Source organism: Enoplosus armatus, chromosome 10, assembly GCF_043641665.1.
Source record: "Enoplosus armatus isolate fEnoArm2 chromosome 10, fEnoArm2.hap1, whole genome shotgun sequence".
In the NCBI taxonomy this organism is placed as follows: Eukaryota; Metazoa; Chordata; class Actinopteri; order Centrarchiformes; family Enoplosidae; genus Enoplosus; species Enoplosus armatus.
The window spans coordinates 6,501,093-6,523,184 of record NC_092189.1 but is presented as its reverse complement, the minus strand read 5'-3'; the positions used below and the strand labels follow the sequence as shown (position 1 = coordinate 6,523,184).

The window sequence follows — 22,092 nt, the reverse complement described above, 5'->3', positions numbered from 1 at the left end:
GAGGCCTGCTCGGAAAATTGAATCAATGACAGGGGCCGGCTTGTGATTAAATCCTTCAGGGATATTAAGATATTAAGATTTTGGAAATCTTAATTATTCATCTAAATTGTTGCCGCTCGCTTTGATAATGGAATAAATGGGTTGTAAAACTGAGAAGTGGGGTGTGAGGCTCATTGTTTTATCCAAGAGCCAGGCTTTTAAGTAGTTTTAACACTTTTAAAAACAGAACATTTGAAAAAAAAAAAGTTGCCAACAATTTCCCTGCAGAAAATAGAAAACACCTACTTGTTGAGTGAAACAAATCAAGGTCTAATTGTGATGTTTGCCTGATCTTTCTTTTTTCCCCCCTCTGGTTTCACGCTTGTTTTTCTGTAGGTGGTTTTTGTGTGTGTGTAGAGAGAGAGAAAGAGAGGCCGGGTGAGGATGGAGAGGGAGGGGATGCGAGAAAACAGAATGAGGGAAATGTTGAAGAGGTGAATGAGAGGGAAGGATAAAACTAGAGGGAATGAGATTGGAGAGTAGAAATGGAGGGGACTGAGATGGGGGGGGGGTGATCGAGGGAGGAATAGAGAGAAGGTGGGGAGGAGAGGGGGGTGGTCAGCAACAAAGCCTAATGTTGCCATGGAAACTTGTTTATGCCTCACTGATGCATCTTGTAGATCCAATTAGAGACTGATTGTGTCCGTGTCTTCATAGACACACGCACTTGTACCCTGGCATGGTGCACGCACACACACACGCACACACACACACACACACACACACACACACACACACACACACACTTGCATGCACTAAAACATATGTATACTTTTTATACACACACATATGAACACATGCCGAGTGTTGCTGCTGAAAACCAGCAAATTGTTGAGCGAGGTAGGACAAAGGGAACCCCGCGTTCTCTCTCTTATCGGCCCTTGAATTAGCGCAAACCCTCCCCTCCAACCCAGCCCCCCCCCCCACTCACCCACAAGAGAATCAGACAATGGCGTGGAAATAACGTCTCACCCGCTCCCGCTTTGATGACATCATATTCAGCCAAGAAAGGGGGGGTTGTTGGACGGGATTTGACCGTTTTGCAAATTTCATGTTGCATTTATCTCTTTTGTGAATGAATCATTTATTTGGTAATGCCCCTGTCCAAGAAGAATGCCCATGACTGTTGAAAAGGCCTAAATCCAATCATGTTCACTTTCATGGGGGGTATTTCTTCGGAAAATGGGACTTTTTAAATGATCATTTCTTACAATGGCTGGCTGTTTGCCAGTGTTTAACATCAGAGGAGGAGGGATGGATCATAAGCCCCCCCACACACTCACACACTCCTCTATCAGTCGCGTTCAGGAGGCATCACAGTCCTCCCTTCCCTGGGCCTGTCTGAAGAGTCAGTTATTTAGTGGTGAAATGATGTGTGTGATGATGAAATGAGGGGCTGTAGATAAGGTGAGATTACACAGAGAGAAAAAGATGGGAGAGCCGGAGAGGGACAGAGAGGGGCCCAGCCCCTGATGTCTTGTTAAAACGTGAGGGATCAGAAAGAACAACAAATGCATTGCGCGCTGCTAAATCCTGCTTAAATCCGCTGGCATGGGCAGATCTAGCAGATAGCCCCGCTGCTGTGCTCGCTGTCTGCGACCACAACACACACACACACACACACATACACACACGTACATAAACACACCCGTGGTCAGTCCGGCTGTCTGGGTTAATGCTTGGCTAACTGGGACAGCAGAGCTGAACCATGTTGACATTTTAAGCCTCAAACAAGTCCAGAACAATGATTCAGCCCGTCTGCCCCCCCATCAGACCGCAACCTCAGCCCATTTTGCTGACCGAGTCGCGCACATACACACACATGCAGACGTGCATAAACATACACACCACTGCCCAAACACACTGCAAGCACTCAGTGCACCCCCGCCCCCTCTCTTCACACACACTTACACACACACAGTGGGTCTCCTCCTGTTCCCCACCTTTAGTGAATAAAAGAGAACAAGAGCTGATCTGATTGAGTTGGCAGCAGAGAGCGAGGTGGAGAGGTACAGTAAGGCCAGATGGATTATCTTAATCCTCCAGTAGATGATCATGGCAGAGGGAAGATGAACCAGGAAGCCTTAACCTCCCGGCTGACCCCTGTGCACTGTTTTCCTCTAGAAACTGGGACCTCTGAAGTAGAATCAGCGTAGACATTATGTCGAAGCACAGGTCTTATATGGAACTCCAAACATATGAAAAAAGAATCTGTGGCATTCTTTGGATGTAATCCTATCTGCAGCCGTTCCTGCGGCAGCCATTTTGTGTTTGGCCATCTTGTTTCCCTCCGTGCAAACTTTTTTGGTATGCTTTGATTTGGATCCAAGCATGAGAAGAAACTTTAGAGGATTTGTGTGAAACGTTCTGTCGGCTAACGCTGAACGATGTCAAGCTGCTACATGTAATTTTTTTGTGGGGCCAAATTAACTACGCTCTGCTTAAAAGCCCGTGCCAGACAAATCTAAACCCATAACTCCTATAGCTCAAAGTATTAAGACTGTATAAACTGTTGTTGAATTATGTGGCTGCTCTTCCAGACTTCCGTTATTATGTGTCAGTGACAATTCGTCTTGTTTTTTTGTCTTGTCCTCCAGGTTTCTGGCTGGAAAGGGCCTGGTGATCTACCCGGACATCGGAGACAAGTTGGACATCATCTGTCCCAAAGCGGACCAAGGCAGAGACTATGAGTTCTACAAGCTGTACCTGGTGAAGAGGGAGCAGGCGGAGAGCTGCAGTACAGTCCTCGATCCTAATGTCCTGGTCAACTGCAACAAGCCAGAGAAGGACATCAAGTTCACCATCAAATTCCAGGAGTTCAGCCCCAACTACATGGGCTTGGAGTTCAAGAGGAATGTCAACTACTACATCACCTGTAAGTTTTCCTTAAGTAGACGATTTACTGTTGATATGTAGCTTTTCAACCTTCATTTAACTGCAGAAGCCTGACTGAACAATCTGAGTAATAATCTCTGCTTCACACTCAGTTACACACACAGTCACACATGGGAGTTTCCTAGTAAAACTGTATTTTAATGGCCACTGCAGCAGCAGCTCCATGGCAACAACTAGGGACATGCCTTGCTTATGGCACAGTGGTAGTTGCCGCTCAGGGAGGGAGAGTTGTCTGTCAGTTCAGGACACAAACCTACAATCTTTACTGACATTTACTCAACTACTACTTTACTTAAATACAGTTTTTAGGTATTTGTATTTAAGTCTCTCCATTTGTACAGAAACAATCTTGTTAAATTATAATTAAAAAGTTTTGTAACATTTTGTTTTACAGGACTTTAATTTCAAATAATTTCCAGGAAGTTTCCTGAAAAGAGAGACATAATTAGGTACTAAATATTTGGAAAATAGAGACATGTGGTACACCTCTGTTTAATTAATTCCAATGAATTGCTAGTGTAACCGAGAGAGTCTTGTAGTCAGCTGGACTTGCAAAAATGTGAAATTTGTCTACAGGCAAGCAAACAATTCAACATAGTGAATGAATATTTATTTGGATTTAAATGTAGCTTTTCTTGCAGGGAAATTCCTATTTTCGTGTAATTAGTACCAAATTATATAGTTATTTCCTACATTTCGAAAGAGGTCATTTTGCGTAATGAGTCTTTTACTCATGATACTATAAGTACATGTTGCTGATAATACATCTGTAATTTTACTGAATGCAACATCTTTATTTTAGTATCTCTTTGTGGTTTTACTATATTCGCTAAGTAAAGAATACGTAGACACACTTCCCTATTCACATACTTTTTAGACACAACCTGTTTCTGGGTAATTTATTATTGCTAACTTGTTATGGGTAATATTATGGGTAACTATTGGATAATAGTTTTGCAGTTAAAATTATATTCTGTCCCAGTATTTGTGGATTTGCACTCAGTAGACGGTGTTTTAAGAAGTGAAACAATCACAACAACAAAAAACCTGTGACTATAATGTAAAATGTTTCATTTTCACCCGAGCATTGGTAGTTAAGACAATCAGTCAGCCTGTGTCACTATCTACAAAGCAACAGCACAGTGGTTGAAAGAGCCAGCAGAGAAGCCCAGACCTCTCTTTTCTTCGCACATCTTGACTTCTGAGTGTACTCTTACAATCAACACAGGTTCAAGAGGATAGACAGGTTGTTAGGATAGACAGGACCATGTCATCTCTGGTGGAGCGGGAGAAGGTGGCCTGATGTTCCACTGTGGTGAAGGCATTGGAGACTCTGTCCAAAACGGCCTTTGCAACCCAAACGGACATTTTGCTCGGCTGCTGGGAAGGCATATTTAAGAGGGGGTTGAGGAGGTAGCACCCAGAAGCCCTGCAGGACAGAGCAGTTTAGAGCTGGGTGCCTCCTGCTGCTTCTCACTCAGGACTTTAGAATGTTTGTAGGTTATAGTCATTAAAATTGATTTTTAAATCTTAAAATCACTGTAATTTAACTGTTAATAAATGTGTGTCACATGTGACTCACTGAAAATGAAGAGGTAAGGCCTCTAATTTTTCAAACTCAACGTCCCTCTTTTCATTGCTGACATTTACTGCCCACACCTGAAACAAGGAATTAGATGTGAAGTGCAGTTTTAACATATTTAGAGGATAAAATCAGCGTAATGGAACAGTTCACTCCAACCTACTGTAAGTCTTCTCAGGATTCTTGTCTTACCAGTGTCAGAAAAGGTTTGGCATCATCCTCATCAAAATCCTCCAGTTCAAACTCAGTCACCTGAGATGGGATCTGGTTTTTCTGCTGAAGCACCAGCACCAGAACAATCTAAAGAACCACGAAGGAGATACTTCATCTTTAAGCATGACAAGACAGAGTCTATCAGAACTGATCTGGTATTTTGTATTGGTGTGGGCTTGGAAAGATAGTAGGTCTTACTTGTAACTGAGATAATGTTACTTTTAGTTTTAGTCAGTTTTTTACATCTGAAAAAGGCTGTAGGGTCAGCAAGGAAAATGCTTTTTTTTGCAAATATCCTGTTGTTAAATAAAGTGCAAAGTCTATAACCACCCTCAGGACACTACTGGGGAAATGATGCATACATAATATATCAAACAATTTGGTCATCTGGAGCTGCCATTAATTACATTTTTTACCCAGTGAAATCCTCTAGTATATTTTACTGTAAACTACAGCTGGTGATATTCTATGCATATTCTGTCAACAAATCCCATGAAAAGACCAAACACAATGATGAATTTATCCCACAAACACACACTGCCTGAGAAGCCAAAGCCTGATAGAGCTGCTACCCCTGTGCCATAGAGCTCCAATGAAAACATATCAATGAACCACACTGTCGCACTGGGTGACATGTTCCTTCATTACCATGAACACAGACACTGTCGTTTATTTTGATTCCACATACAGTGTCCTGGTGGTGTAAATACTCGCACCAAATGTGTTTTATTCCGCAACAGAAAATAGTCCCCAACAAATGCATTGTTTACTCCAGTTTTACCGCAGGTCCCAGAAACTACTTATATTATCTATTGTAATAATAATAATTTACAGACACAGACATGATAGTGAATTCAAAAGGTATTTAGACTAATGTGTTTTTGGTTTTTTAATGTGATTTGTTGACCATTAAGTCACGAGTTGGCAGGTACAAAGCTACAGTTCATCTGTGGGGAGGATGAGGCATCAGACAGCCTAGACACGGTTTCTCCATCTTGTTAGCTCAGTAGCTGCAGTAGCTAACACACTGCAGCTCAGTTCCTAATGCAAAACACAGTGTTACTCTGGACGTTACTCCGGCCTTATCTCATTTTAGTTAAACTTTAGTTAGTCATTTCCTACATTTCCTGGAATGACGTTTTCTAAAATCATAACATGTGTTGTGGTTGATTTGGTCTGGGGATACTGTCAGTTGGCGGCTCTGCCACATCTGTAATTGATTCCTCCGCTGAATCAATGAAATGATCAGCGATGATTGTGACATTAGAGATGCGATGTCTAAACTAACTAGCAGCAAGCTGCCTCATGCCAAACAACTCCTGGCACAGTGAGAAGGACAGGACATAAGTAGTAAGTTCATCATCTCTGTTGAAATAAACTAAAGTTTGGGAGAGAAAGCATAATATAGAATACTGTTACTACTCCGACATAATAAACCTTTATAAATATCCTTCCATCTTCTTATATGTATATATTTCTTTCCTGAATATGAAGAGAAAGCTTATTTGAACTATTCAACTAAATGTCTTTTCAAGTTTTGAAAGGCTACAGAAGATATAAAGTTAAATCTCCTCTATGTTAAGAAAATAAACCCAAGCTATGTTTTATTCTTACAGTAAAAAAAATACCTTCTTTATATCCTCTCCTCCTGTCCACGCTAAATTAAATCTCACATATGCTTTTTCTTTTGATCTGGAGCAGTTCAATCGATATTTGCGAACTCTTCCTCAAAGCCAGAATGCGGGGAAGCATGACGCTTGTGATGTTATCAAGCGACAATTTTTTTTTTTTTTTTGAGGAAGGAGGGGGCGCTCCTGTGGCAACATATCATGTGGACTTGAAATACTTCTTTGAGCTTTATTACACCCACATGTCTTTAGAAAACACCTTGGGCATTTTCGGAGTCTGCTTGGAGTTTTCCTTGCCGGCTGTGAGCGGGACTGCTCCGCATATTGTCTCCTGATTACATCATAAATATTTTTACTAACTCTTATTAGTGACATGTGCGTGGGCCTGCGTCCTGACTACATCAAAAAGAAAACATCAACTTTCCTGTAGGTCGAATTTGCTTTTACACAACACTCTCTTGTGTCTCTGCTGTGTAACACCATACTTGCTGTGTGTGTTATGCAAGAATACCTCGCACTCGCTCCGCAGTGTTTCAGACGGTGAACTCAGAACCAGAGCCCGTTGTAAATCCTTTACAAGGGCGGGGGGGGGGCTGGATGTGCAGGATCCAGCCTGATGGTGGATCATCATTAGGCTCATATACTGTAACGTTCTCGCGTCAGCAGTAATCGGATGTAGCATTTGTCTTGGTATTATGTTAATGTTGTTGTCCTTTGCATCAGGAAGAGCTTGCTTTATTTATTCCACCGCAGCCTGTGCATACAGCGCGACGTGTTTCATCTATCATTTAGATAATGGCTATGCGTGGTTGCTGTGTGTGTGTCTAATATCTGTGTGTTTTCTTGAGAGAGCAAGAAAAGAGGGACAGCGAGCACCTGCACTGAACACACTTTTCCTGCTTTTCCGGTACAGTAGAGTCCTGTGTGTGTGTGTGTGTGTGTGTGTGTGTGTGTGTGTGTGTGTGTGTGTGTGTGTGTGTGTGTGTGTGTGTGTGTGTGTGTGTTTGTGTGTTTGTGTGTTGAGGCCCCTTTAGGCCAGCTTATCCCTGTGAGTGCGTTATCCCACCGTCTCTGCTGGGAATGCGGTCCAGCCGGCCAGCAGAGCGGTGTAAATCTGCTCGGCCTATAAAGACCCGGCTTATCTGGCCTGATTAACGGTCAAACGTGGCAGACAGCGTTTGGGACGAGAAGAAGATGCATAGGGAGTGGACATTCCACTGAATCTTCCAGCGGTCTTTTTCTTGTTCAACCCCCGGTCTCTACTATGACTCTGTTTTTCTTTTCCTTAATCATTTACAACCCCACCCCCCACCTCCTACTCCTGCTCCTACCATGGGGTAGAATAAGCAACAAAAGGTGTGTGGTAAAGTAAGCAACAAATGGTGTGTGTGTGTGTGTGTGTATTTGTGTGTGTCCTGTGCCTTGGTGTCACCGCAGGGGCTCCCGTCCACTCGGTCCCGTCTATCCGAGCTCAGCTCTGACAGGAGTCGTGGGGGGGGTTAAAGGTCAAAACTCACGGACAAGGGGTCACGGAAACACAGCAGGGGGTCAGTAATGACAACCCTGCACTGATCTAAACCCCATACCAACACCAGCCTGTGCTGTCCATCAGCACCCCAACCCCTATGTACACACACACACACACACACAGACACACATACACACACACACACACACACACACACACATATATATATATATATACATACACCTTCCCGCCCCCCTGCTGTATGAGTGAACAAACTGGTTGTATTTCATTGCGTTGTCTAAACACAGGATATGGAATGAGCTGTTTGTGAGGAAAATGGCCGCTCTGTGTTTAGGGGTTAGAGTCAGGAGAGAAGTGATTTTAGACAGCAGGCTTTTAAGGCGAAGGAAATATAATGGAGAAAATGAGCAACAGAGCGGGAAAGAGAGAGGGGACAAGCATACGTACACACACATATATATATACAGACAGTCTTTATACGTCCCCAGTGGAGCCAAAAAAAAAAAAGTCCCTCCATTTTCTCTCCCATTCGGTCCTCGTTGAAATAATGTACCATGACTGCTCGGTGATATGTTTTCAGTGGTTAGCTGGGCCGGTGAGTCTCTGTTCTATATAAGGATGAGGCCATGAGGCAGTAAACAGAGGCAGCCTGTCGTTGCACACTCCTCTTCCCCCTTGATTTCCTGTGTAGCGGGAAGGGTAAGCCTGATCCCTCCTGACACCTGTCACTCTCCATCTCGGTGTACCATCGTGGACTCTTGACACACACCGACTTCCCCACCAGAATACTGCCGCAGTGGAGCTCGCGCTATCTCACCTCCAGAAGATTGCCTCAGAGAAATACATGATGCTGGCTCTCGTAGCAAAGATGTTTTTCTCTCAGTTTCTTTGACTTTGCAGGGAAACACAGAGCAACTGATAAGCACTTTATTATTTGAGGATAAGATGGTAATGGAAAATGTCTAAACATGGGAGCTGACCTGGTCTTTGAGGAACAATGCCAAGAATATATCTGACAAACTGCATGTGACACTGTGGGATGATCTCTCTGCGGCGCTCACACCTGACAGGCTTAAGGTTAGGTGGCATGTTGTGTATCACTAACAATCATACTGCTTTGCGTGGGCTCTCTTCTGTATCTGCTGTTATTCTTTGCTCACCAACCTACACGTACACCCCTCCATGCAAATAACCTCCCCAAGGAATCCTCCTTCATTGGGCAATATGCATGCATCTTCCACCGTCTTCTTTTGCTTCACACGTCAGTTTCTTGTTCTCTCGTTTGCCCACGGGAGAGTTGAAGGTCAAATCTCTGTCCCGGCTGCGGCAGATCAGAAGATCCCCCCCTGCCCTACATTTGCAAGGACATAAACACGCCCAACATATGTGCACATGCGCACTCCCACGCAGGTAATCCCAGTAATAACGCAAGTGAGCTCAGGAGCATGAACACACAAACATATACACAAATGAAGTCAAATAAATACAAACAGTGGCAGGCTTATAGCTTGATGTGTCGGCGTGCAACAACAGTAATCTGATTAGAAAAAGAAGTGTTAAATGTCATCTTTTGGAGTTAACATGAAATGACTATAATCATCACAGCCACTTAGAAAAAAAAAAAAGGCCGTTGCATTTGTCAGTGGGCGCGTTTGAAAAAAGACAAAGGCATTTTGATTGTCAGATTATAAAGATGCAAATAACTCACACGTTTCTAACTCGCAATTAAATGGGTTTTTGTTGAGAAGCGATAATCGTTAACATCTGGTAACCTCCCTCAGTAAAATCACACTGAAATATTTTAATTACAAGGAAGAGATGCTCTGCAGGATTTTCATTTCTGCAGCCACGTATTGTGGACTCTCCCACATGCATGTCAGCAGTAAAGAACAAAGGATGTATTGTTTTATTGCATATTTAGCAGATTGCGGACATTGAAAATCACTTACAGGACCTGAACTGATGATTAGGATTGTTGGCAAACATTTCTATCAGCCCTATTTTAAATGCCATGGTGTATATCCTGGGATGAAGAAGCATAAAAGCTTAAAAAGTGGTTGAAAGGAATCAGTTTTATCATTTTAGATGATTCTAGAGGATACTGTTAAAAATGTGTCACCTCCCTCATACCTTTTTAAATTGTTTAAATGCTGTGTTATATGTCATGGTTTTCAATTAGTAAATGATCACGAGTAGCAAAATGCTTTAAGGATTGGATTCACGTAGAAAATCAGTTGTGGATTGACTTCGAGCGACTGTCATTGATGTTGCCGATTAGTTTTAAGCAGTAAGCCTTAACGGATTTCATTTCCAAAGTAAACCCTGCTAACAGGTCAGGTTAGCGCAGGTGGAGCAGCATGGCCTGGGATAAGGAGATTTAACCCCCCACCTCGCCCACCCTCTGTGAGTGAATATGGCCCCAGTGTTTATTAGAGTGCCAGTGTAATATATGACTTTCTGCTTGCTTTGCAAATCTATCCAGGCTGCCTCTGCTACTTCTCCTTTGGATATTTCATTCAGAGAGGGTTAGCAGGCACAGCGTTATTGTCGCTGGTTATTGCCTTTCGTTTATTACAGAGGAGTTTGTTTAGAGTGTGGAGGGGGTAGTGGGGGTGGGGGATGGGTGGGGTGGGGGGGCATGAGAGGTCTTTCTTTTAGAGGGAGGGCTGTTCACGTGGCTGTACAAGTGAATGGTAACCATTGGTTACGACTGAACCCGTCGCTGCGAGATGAAGCTGATATATTCATGTATTCATCTCAATTAGTCCGCTCCGTGCATCTTCAAATGCAGACACTCATCCCTCCTCGGCTGTGCTCCATGCTTATCTTATTAGAATATTTTATCCTTCGTGCAAGTTCTACCTCTCTCTCCCTCCCTCCCTCTCTCTGACTATGTCATCCCTCGCTCCCACTCCTCCAACCATCCTTTTCTCTTTCCATTAGTCTGCTCTCACGTTTGGAAGTTGTGTGTGTGTGAAGGTGCTGTGGGAAGTCTGTGTTCAAGTCGTTTCTGCTAACTGATAGCTTAGATCTCCTTTCAACACACGGACCGCGAGAGACCACAGAGCTAACTCCGCGAAACAAACAACAGTGTTGATGTTTTGTTTTCGTTTTCATCCTCTCAATTGACACAAACTCATTTTCCGATTGACTCTTTTCTCTGTGAGCGACTTTCAGTTGTTGAAAGTAGCTTCCTGGTTTTTCTTTTAATTCCACCCGCTATGCAGAAACCATCTCTGTGGTTTTGCAAACCTAAAATAGCTTCAGGCAAAAAGAGAGGAGACATCTTAAGACTGCTGGAACAGTGCATGTTTGGAGTGGAGTCCGTGGTGATTAGGAAAAGTAAATGTAGGACAGGAGAAGATGAGCATCATTGTCCATAAGGCAAATTGTATCGGACAATGGCGTATTGATGCATAAGAAACATAAGAGCAGGATAAAACAATGACAACCCATAATCTAAAACACTCTGGAAATGCATATTTCCCTTCCCATCTGAGATGTCTGAGGTTGTTTGCCCTCTGCCTTGCCAACAACACATATTCTCAGTGCCTTTCTTCTCTGTCCAATAGCTAAGCTCAAATCACAGCTCTCTGTCTCTCAGATGGAGCTCGCTTTCCCTCTCCACCGTCCCTTGAACAGTGGTTTGTCTTTTCCAAGGCACACTCTGAAACTGGCTTTGTTTTCCAACAGCCATTCAGTGGCACCCTCAGCCGGGGCCTGCCAAGAAGTCCGCCTCCCCGAGCTGGAGCCCGGGCTTGTTTACACAAACTCATCGAAGAAATATGGATGTATAATTATAGAGGTTGTTAGTTTTAATGTCGCATCCTTGCTATGGAAACCACTGCATGCTTGGTCAGCTGCGATGAGGGGCGGCTGATGAAACTCTGACCGGGGATGGCGTGAACATTTCTGCGGAAAGCGTTTTGGGGGAGCAAAGAGAGAGAGAGAGAGAAAAAAGGAGCTTCTTGATGGAATCGAATCAGCGCTGAGCAAAGCAAACAAACATGAATCACAAGGCGGTGATAGAGATTGCTGTGGTTGTCCAACGCATAAATACAGAGTCTAAATACTGCTCTGCAGGCCAGGGACCAAGCCCGTTTCTGTGAATTCAGCTCGGTGGCAAAATGTCCATGTTCCATTCCAGCACGACCACAGGCTCACAAACACAGTAACGGGAGCGGACAAACACACAAGAGGCGTGTGTGCGCACAAACATGCAGGCATAAATAAGCACAAAGCCACATAAGCAAATTCAAATATATATATACACTCATAAGCTCTCACTAGCATGCAAATAGATGGTCACACAAAATAACACAATGCGCTCTCACACGTCCGTCCTCCTTCTGCCTGCACAGTTTTGCTCGCGTAATGGAAGCGGCTGTGTGCATTGAGCATTTGTTAATGCACATTCAAGAGGACTGTAGCCGAGCTGAGCACGAGATATTTTCAGTGAGCAGTCCCATGGGTGCCGACGTGTGTGCTGTCAGAGTTTGTGCACGCGTACCCATGGTGGAGGGATGGATGCTGAAAGAAAGCTTCCTGCCTTCAAATGAGGCTCCGGTTCAGGCCGCGCTGCCTCCTCTCGCAGCGAGTTGATGATTTCGTAGATGGCGACGGAACAATTTTACCTCCCAAGCCCACAGGTCCAATTTCTCTCTCTCTCTTTCTGTTCCTCTCTTCCTTTTCCCCCCTGCAACTTAATCTTTCTCTCCCTCTGCCTTACCATTCCACCTATTTTCTCTCCTTCTTAGATCTTAACCCCTCCCTCCCTCCCTCTTCCTCCTCTCCCCATCCCTCCTGCACAGTGACAGATCCTTCAGGAAATTGTTTCGAGTCTGCCAGACATTTTTGTGTTGTAGCTGTTTATTTGTGCTGGGGGGCACGGGGGTTTGGAGGCCCGGCTTCTCACCGCCCGTCGGACTAGAGGTTAAGCTCCCGAACTCTTTCACCAAAAAAAGCAAAAAACACTGATCCTCGATCAGCGTGGCTTTACCGTGTAACCGATACCAGGGATGAGGAGAGAGGAGCACCAGAGAGAGGATGTAATCAGTGTGTGTGTGTGTGTGTGTGTGTGTGTGTGTGTGTGTGTATATGTGTGTGTGCGTGTGTGCATGCGTGTTTGGATATGTGCGTCAGCTGCTGGCTTTGTGTGTATTAGGATGTAATCAGCAGCATTCTCTGTGGTCTGCTGTGCTCTCTGATTGGGGTTTTGGCGAATAACAGGAGAAGGAGAGAGAGGAAGGGGGGGTGGGGGGCGTTGTTTCTTTTCCTGCTTTTTGTGTTGCAGCCTGGCCTCAGAGCTGGAGAAGCCTTGCTGTGGTTTGGAGCCACGCTCGCAGCTCTGGCGCTCTACACATCAGCTACATCAGACCCTCTATCTATTATATATCTGCCCGCCTCTCTGCCACCTTATGTCTCTCGGTGTGTGTGTGTGTGTGTGTGTGTGTGTGTGTGTGTGTGTGTGTGTGTGTGTGTGTGTGCGTACGTGCGTTACAGCTGCTCTGACTCTGCTCCCATGTTGCCTGCAGTCAGCTTTGTTCAGTCGCCTCCATGTTAGCAGGTACAGTAGATTCCCCCAGGGTTCAGGCACGCAAGCTCACACATGCACACACACACGCACACATGCACAGTCACAGGGACACATGCACGCCCACACTCACATATGTGTACTGTCCTCTCTCTATCTCTGTCTTTGTTCTGCCTCTTGCAGATTTTGTTTTTGCGGACAACAGATGGGCTGACATCGACTCTCTCCTAAATAACAAGTACACTCTCTGTCTCTTGCTTTGTCTCTGACGTGTCTCACTCTGTCCATCTCACTGTCTGTACCGTCTTCTCTGTGCTGTGATCTCTCTTGTGCCGAAACAATTCAGCAATTATTTGGTATTCAGTCATTTATCGGAGTGAAAATCCCAAACATTCACTCCTCTTGCTGCTTTTCTCTGTTTTATATAGTTGTAAATTGAATAACTTTGGGTTTTGGACTGTTGGCATGACCAAGCAAGACGTTTGGAAACATCAACTTGTGATTGTAATAGCCATTTTTCACAGTTTCCTGGCATGTTATTGACTATAAAATGAATCCATTAATATAAAACAATAATCTACATGGCAAAATTGTTAGTTGCAGTCCTAAATCTTTCCCTTTTTGTGTTTCTCTGACCTGACCATCACCCAGGCAGCTTCATTACCCAGAAAGCAGTTTTGTCACCTGAGCCAAAACACTCAGCTTGTCTCTCTTCGCACATTGCATCACCGTACCGTTCCCTCTTAGTTAGAATACCTCATTGGTTTTGTTTTGCGTCGCCTATTTGCGATTTGAAGCGCTGAGCCTGCAGTAAGAGTTATTGTTTGTTTGTTTGTTTCCCATCTTTGATGTGTGTTATTGTGCCGAGGAACAGAAGGCTCAGTTGTCATAACTCTCTTCTGGAGGCCAGATTGAAAAGGTCAGTGAAAATGATGCTCCTCTCTCCACAGAGGATGAATGGACGCAGTGTAGGAGCTCCACACACACACACACACACACACACACACACACACACACACACACACACACACACACTCAGATGTCCAAACACATTTGCATAAATGCACACAGAAACACACACACGGTCCCTGCGAGCACAGTTTTTACATGCACAGGCACGAGTGGCGAGTTCTCTGAGGATATTTCGTCCTCCATCGGTCGTGTTCGTTAATTTGTTCCAGGGCTTCGGCTCTGGTTTCCCTCCGGTCGTGGTGTGGTGTGGTGTGGTGTGGGGGGGGGGGGTTGGTCACAGATTAGCTCTTTAGTTAGTCTAAATTTTCGGAGCCTTGTGGCCTTTGACATGCCACTACTATCTCCCACCGCATTCCGATCCATCCCAGCGCTTCTTTTATCAGGCAGCGCAGGCTGATTTGTGGCTCGTGGACCTTTTAGATCGAGGAGGGTGACTCCTCTCCAGAGTCCAGAGTCCCATATCACCTTTGTAGACAACCACAAAGGCCAGAGAAAAGACTGAGAGGATCACTTTTATCATCTGCTGGGATTTAGCGAGTGAACCAAGGTTCACCTCTTGTGATTATCAGTGCAAATGAAGCAAGACGAAAACTTCAATGGGCCTCCCGCTGAGGAACAAGCTCACTACGAGACCTTTTGTGTGCATCTGTCAGCTGATTACACAGGTGTAACCTGACAATACCAATACCACCCACTAATATGGATGTTACTGGATGTTTGGAGGAAATACTCCTGGGATTTATAACGGGCTAAGATTAACACAGAGGCATTTTAATGGACACAATAATGGGATAATCAGAGCACTGCTCTCTTTCTCTCCTGAGAACTTGTAGTTTTCTAAGTTTAATTAAAACAAGAAGGAGCTGAGAACTCTGTACTGTGCGTTAAAAATGCATGCATCGAAATTGAATGAGAATATCAATGTGAATACATTTGCTTTGGGGGCAAAATCGTTTTCAATTAATTTACATAAAATGTACCCCTCATATGCTGAATATATGTACAGTTGGGAGATCAGCGTCTCGCCAGGAGCAATTGTGATTAGAGGCTGTGATGCATGCATTGATCCATTGATGACATGTTGAAGGTTTGAAATGTACTCAAACTGCAAAAACAGCTTGTTAACGGCAGCCCAACAGAAAGTCAGCTCACTGATCCACCTACAGAAAAGCATTAAAGAAATGTCCATATCTTTATAAAGACTAGTGGTTCCAAAACTGGGGTCTTTATTGACGTTATCCTTATCATCAAGCTAAATGCAAAAATGGAAAAAATAATTTTAGTCTCCTGAAAAGACCCATTAGGTGATAAGAAAAACAAGAAAATACACAGAAATGTTTCATAATACAGTAATATATAAAATACAGTATAGTTCGTTAAAGATAAGTCAACCATTTCATCGCACTTTTTTTGTTGTTTATCCCAAACATTTCACAGCAGTTACTCTTAATATTGTCAACAGATACTTGTCTCTTTAGTCCACCATTTCTCTGAGCATTCTCCCCATCTCTCCCCAGTATAAATGGCGGCTAATGGAGAATGAAAATTGAATAACATGCTCCATTTCTTTGTGTATCACGTCCCAGAATGTTCTTAACCCTGGGCGCGACCGAGGGATACAGCTACGGTGTGCAGCTTTTAATTTGAAGTAGCAGCAGGAAGTGATCAGTCAGCTTGACGGAAGCTCCGATAACAAATGACTAGTGATGCTGCTGTCTGTTAAACGAAAATAAGAGCAGAAGTGTGGGAGTAGAAGAAGTCATGTGGACTGATTGTTGATGTGGATCAGTTGGCAGTTGGTTGAGGCATCTCGCCCACTAATTTCTGTGGTAAAGGAAACCCTGGATGGGATTAATGAAACACTAATGTGGAACTCCCCTCTGTCTTAACTCTGTGTACTCATTGTTAGCTACACACACAAGTGCACAAACAAGCCTTATGCACACACACGTTGGTTAAGCACGAGATACAGTAACTCAGCAACTCCCACATGAACAATATTAACCTTTAGCTTTTGAGCTTGTGTGTGTGTGTGTGTGTGTGTGTGTGCGCCTCCGCATGTGTTGCATCTCGTCTAACCTTTAGCTCTGACCAATAGGAAGGTGAAGTGCTGTTTTTTTCTCTCTCTCTGACCCAGTTTCCCCCTCTGCTTATTTCTCTGAACACGCAACATTTCAGCTGCTATTAGTCAAATGATGCACTGTCTGAGAGTGGAGATCAGAGGCAAGTGTGCGTCTGCGCTGGGTGTGTAGCTCTCTAGGCGTGTTTGTTCACCTGTTAGTTATGTGTATTCAAGGGTGTTAATGTGTGTGTGCGCGCCCACCAGGGCTGTGCCAGTTATTAAAAAGAAATTGTCTAATTGATAAGAAGCGACGCTCGCTGCAAACAAAGAAAAATAACAGTCTCAACTGCCTGAAATGCTATTTTTCCTTTTATGGTTCAGTCTGTGCTTTTTCTGTGTATACAACTGGTGGTCATCTGGAGCAAAAAGGAGTTATTGCAGGCCACTTCTTCGGGCTGTTTCCCCCAGTTTTTACCCTGCACATGATTTGTGTAAAACTGCTGATGTTTTCTGCGGCTGCAGCTCGATGATATCGGTGAAAAGAGCCATTACAGCCAATTAGCTACTCTGTCATTAGGGAGGGTTGTGTGGGCTACTGGCAACTTCTTCTCACAACAGAATACATTATAGCTGAAATGGCTGGTAAAGTTGGAATAGCTGATATCGAAAAAATGTTCCATATTAGGAACAGTGTGGTTATGAAATTAATATTGGATGGTTCGGCTGCTGTCGTTGCCTCTCATAACTTTAATGCTATATGCAACAGCTTATAGTATTATAGGCTGTAAGTCCCCCTCCTTCAAGGTACACACTGTTTTATTGTGCCAATCGACCGCATTCAAAATTCTATGATCTGAACTCCCCTGGTGCACACCTGTCAGATTATGTGGGTTTCAGCTTAGAAGCGTGCATGCACATTTTGAGCAGGCCTCCTTCATTTTGTGCGTGTGGACAGGAGGGGGGTGGCGGTGGCAGGAGTGCAGGAGAACGGTTCAGGATGCGATGTGCTCTAAGATGAGTCTGTCTACATCTGTCATGTTGGAGTGTGCTCAGTCTGTTCGTGTTTGAGACAGATGACTTGCTCTGCTCCCCAAGGTCCTCCTGTTATTTTGCGTCCTTTATCTCCTACTGATTCGACAGACGGCCTGCACTGTGTGTGTACTTGTGTTTGTTTGTGTGTAGGCGTGGGGTGTGTGTGTGCGCGCACGTCTGTGTGTGTATATATGAAAATTCTACATGTGTGTATCCTGTCTTATGTGTTTCCTTGTGCTCGCACATACAGGACAGTGTCATCCTCTATCTTTGTGTGTGTGTGTGTGTGTGTGTGTGCGTGGGGATACATGGGGATACATGGGGATACATGGGGAAGTTTTGTGCTGTGTACAGGAGCACAGGGTTTTGCAGCATGCTGAGTTGGGAAATGGAGAGTGGAAAGTGCAGCGGTGTAAAAGCTCTGCCCCGCTGGATTCACCGGAGAGGTGACACACAGACACCCGCAGCTAAATGATGCAGAAGCTCTCTATGTCTGCAGGCTGTGAGTCTTGTACAGACACACACACACTCACTGATACACACACAGACACTTTGGGAGCTGCTGACAGGTCCTCTGCAGAGGTTAAAAGCTGTCATAAGTAGTCTTGAAGCACTAGCCCAGTGGTGCTGGCCATGGAAGTCCATAATGCCCAACCTTTGGCTTGGTAATCTGGGACTGTCTTGACTGATGTACAGGGACCACACACACACACACACACACAAACACACACACACACACACACACACACACACACACACACACACACACACACTAACATACAAAAAAATTAAAATAAAACAAACATTTGTACACAAACATTTTGTACACAAAAAATCTAATTCATACTCATGCACATATCTGTCCAAGCATGCACACACAGTAATATACACATAAATGTACACACACACACAACTCGACGAAGATATGCTCAAATGCACACAGTTGCACAGAGGCCAAAACACATACACACAACGAGAAACTCGGGGGAGAGTGTCAGAGAAATGGTTAGTGTGAGTGAGAGAGAAGCAAGCTGGCAAACACATATACGTACACTCACGCACACATACACACACACACACACACACACAATCTAACACACAATCCAACACACACATATGCTTCCTCTGCTTCACAGAGAGAGATCACCTCCCACTTCTTCTTCTTTCCAAACTGAGCTCTCCTCCTTCTCCTCCTCTCAACTCCTCACTTCATCACCTCCTTCCATATTCCCTCACCGACACATGCACACACACACACACACCCCCATCCACTGCCCCCCCCCCACACACACACATACACTTGCACGCAAGCACACTTCAGACAGATCAAGTCTCACTCCTCCTCGGCTCGCACACTCTCTCGTCTTCCAAAAAAAAAAAGGAATCTTACGCTTCCTTTCCGGCACCCCCCACCCCCCCCACCTGCACTCCTCTTTCCATCCCCTCTCCAACACCTCACCCCCCAACCCCCACTCCACACACTCACACACCTCTCCCCACTTCACCTCCCTCACCCCTCCACAGCACCACTGCCCCCCCCCCGCACTATCCCATAGTGCTCTCTGCTGGAAGGATTTAGAGGTACCCTGTAATTTCAGTGCCGGAGGAGCTCTTAAGTCCTGCCTGATCTTCTGGCTACACAGGCTGCCAATGTGTGTGTGTATTTGCGTGTGCGTGCACGTCAGTGTGTGTTTCAGTGTGTGTTTGCTTCTGTGCTTACATGTCTGTATATTTTTTTCGCAACCATTTTAAGTGTGGTTGTGTGTGTGTGTGTGTGTGTGTGTGTGTGTGTGCGGCCCTGCATGCTTTTGCTTTTTGCTTGTGTGTGTGTGAGAGAGAGCAGTCTAATCAGGACGCAGGAGAGGAGCTCCCCCTCTGGCTGTATACCGAAGCAGAGAGCTGAGCAACAGTTGTGTGCAGTGGGCCACTAACCACCTTAAACCCTGACACTAATGCTGCTACCTGCTTACTGTACACGCAGCCGAGCGGCCCCTGGGAACAGACAGCACGCAGTGATATTAGAGCTGCTGCATGGTGATGCTTTGCAAAAACTAAACGTGGAGGGGAAAAAAAAAAAAAAAAAAGCACCGTTGTTGAACATGAAGATGAAAAAGTCAGCTGTGTCCGTGCATATTACTCATAACCACATTTATTCTAACCGAAATTCAATATTGGATTTTCAAAATAGCATGAAAAATGTGCCTCAACTAGCGTCGAAGAGATGACTGTTTTATAATGTCTGCCAGCTTTTATTATTGAAAAGAAACACGAGAAGAAAACACTGGCCGTGCCGAGCGTGCCTAATTCATCTGAGATATGAAAAGTCTGAATGAATTTTCTTTGCTGATGCCAAACCTGCGCAGGAGGCTACGTGGGAGAGACGGCGAGTGAGAGGTTGGAGGTTGATTACTGATTTCCATTTCTATTTCTAGGACAAAGAAATGGAGGGCTGATGGGCTTGGACATCTATTTAGATCCATTTCATTCTGCCATAATCAGGCTTTAGCCATGCCCTAATACTCAGGATTAGAAAAGGTTCAAAGTGCAAACATCTAGATCCCCCAGTATTATTCCAGTCTGCCAACCTCACTCTGTGTGTTTGTGTGTGTGTGAGTGTGTGTGCATGTGAGTGCTTGCATGCATGCCAGATCTGCTGGGGAGGGTTATCTCTGGAATCGGGCCCATAAACCTAATCTAACCCTCTCTGTGCTCATTCAGGAGTGAAATATTTTGTGCAAATAGGCTCTCTTTTCCTTCTCTCCCCACTTCGACTCTGGTTCGCTAATGTAAACAAAAACCGAGATAGCAATATCGCAGGTATGAGGAATAGCCATTTCTGTTGTGACGCTCTGTTTGATACACACACACACACACACACACACACACACACACACACACACATGCACGCCTGACACGGCTGTGTTTTAGCTCCCTGCTTTGTCTGGAATGGATGAAACAGCTCTGTGTGCTGGTGTTTTTCCTTGATGCTAAGTGTGAGTGATCAGATCGTGGTTGTGGCTGTTTATGTATTTAGCTTTCTTTTTTTTTTTTTCTTTTTGAAAATGTAGACATTATTACTGGTGTGGTTACTGTGACTACCCGGACCCTGCTCGGCTCGTTTAAGTGGAAAACTGAATGCAGTGGAGAATGGGGGGCGGTGTGTGAAAGGTAGCCAATGAATGTCACCTCTCATCCACTTTCTCATTAAACAACCTGCTCTCTGTCTGTCACATGGGCTGTATCTATCCCCTCGTTCGGCGCTTTGGGCAGATGTTGCGCACGCGGGCTCACGCGCACACACAGCCCAATGTGCTGTATGAAAGCAAGACCCCCCCCCCACCCCACCCCAGGCTGGACAAGAATAATAAGCAGCAGATGATTCATGATGGAGATGGGGAATGTATTCAGCAGAACCACCTGAGTGACCTCATTTAGCAGACCTGAGAATAAATATAGACCACCGCATCGCACTCTAGTTTAAGCTTGTGTCGTCTCGGCCAGTCAGCACTGTGTCTCTCACACATCTCCCACTCTTCTCCTCGCGGCACCTAGGGGAGCAGTCCTTCCCCTCTACCCCGAATGTCCTTGTGAAATGCGTGCGCATTTGTGTACATGTGAAAATGTGTGCATTTACACATGCATGCTAACGTGCTAGCAGTAGTGGCGTGTGTGTGTGTAGTATTGGAACGGGAGCCTTTGTTGCGGGCCAGCTCTTTCCCCTGTAAGGCTTTCTCTTGGCTGATACATTTGTACTGTAGATATTTCCCAACATCAACATTTGGCACCTGGTTTCTCTTATGACTTCAGCAGCTGTAGATCTTTTGTTCTCCCACTAGTCACTCTGCGGCCAATGATCCACACCCACAAAGAGGGCCTTAAATCACACAAAAAAACCCCAGCTTTGGAGCCGACCGCTTTATTAAAAAAAGCAACATTCCTTCATGCAATGACCAGTTCTTTCGGCATTCTGGACCGCGAGCGTCGAAGCAGTTTGTTCCACTAAATCATTAGCAGGGGAATGGGAGGTTCTTTGTTCTTCGTCCTGTCATTGCTTTATCCCCTTGTGTTTTTTTTTATCTCCATCGAGACACACAGGAAGACCCAATTCCCCAGTTTCCTCTTTCCAAAACACGCCATGACCGTCGGCCTTTTAATTTCTGGAAATCCAGATTTGGATTAACGTCAGTATGCTGGGATGAAAAGAGAGAGACAGAGAGAGAGAGGGAGGAAAAGAGGAGATGGAGAGAGTGAGTGAGAGGCTTTCAGATTAAAAAAAAAAAAAGCTGGCAGTGTGTCCTTGTTGTGGAGTAGGGTTAGGGAGGTTGAGAAACGTGGCTTTTTTTTTTTTAGCTAACTCTGACATGACAGATGTAAATACACTGATATCAGACACAGGTTAAAATGACAAACTCAAGAGTGTGTGCTGCTTGCTTTTTCTTGTAAAGATCCACTGGACATTTTTTAATGCACTCAACAGTTGTTGAGTTCTGTAGTTGACCTCCATCTTGAATAGTGCTGAAAAGATGGATTCACATAAGGAAATGTGGTTGAAATTGGTCACGGTTAGTCAGATTATGAATTTCCAGTGGTACAGTAAAAAGACCTTGAATTATTTGACTTTTTAAATAGCCCGAATACAAACAACAC

General features: G+C 44.6%; 1 protein-coding gene across 1 annotated transcript in view; it reads left to right on the top strand.

The window, feature by feature from the left end:
• The window catches only part of efnb1 (ephrin-B1), a 54,886-nt gene that overhangs the window by 21,508 nt on the left and 11,286 nt on the right, over positions 1–22,092 (top strand). Inside the window, exon 2 of the mRNA XM_070913304.1 lies at positions 2,637–2,914. Within this exon, the coding sequence (XP_070769405.1) occupies positions 2,637–2,914 (278 nt within the window). The remainder of the gene's footprint in view (positions 1–2,636; positions 2,915–22,092) is intronic.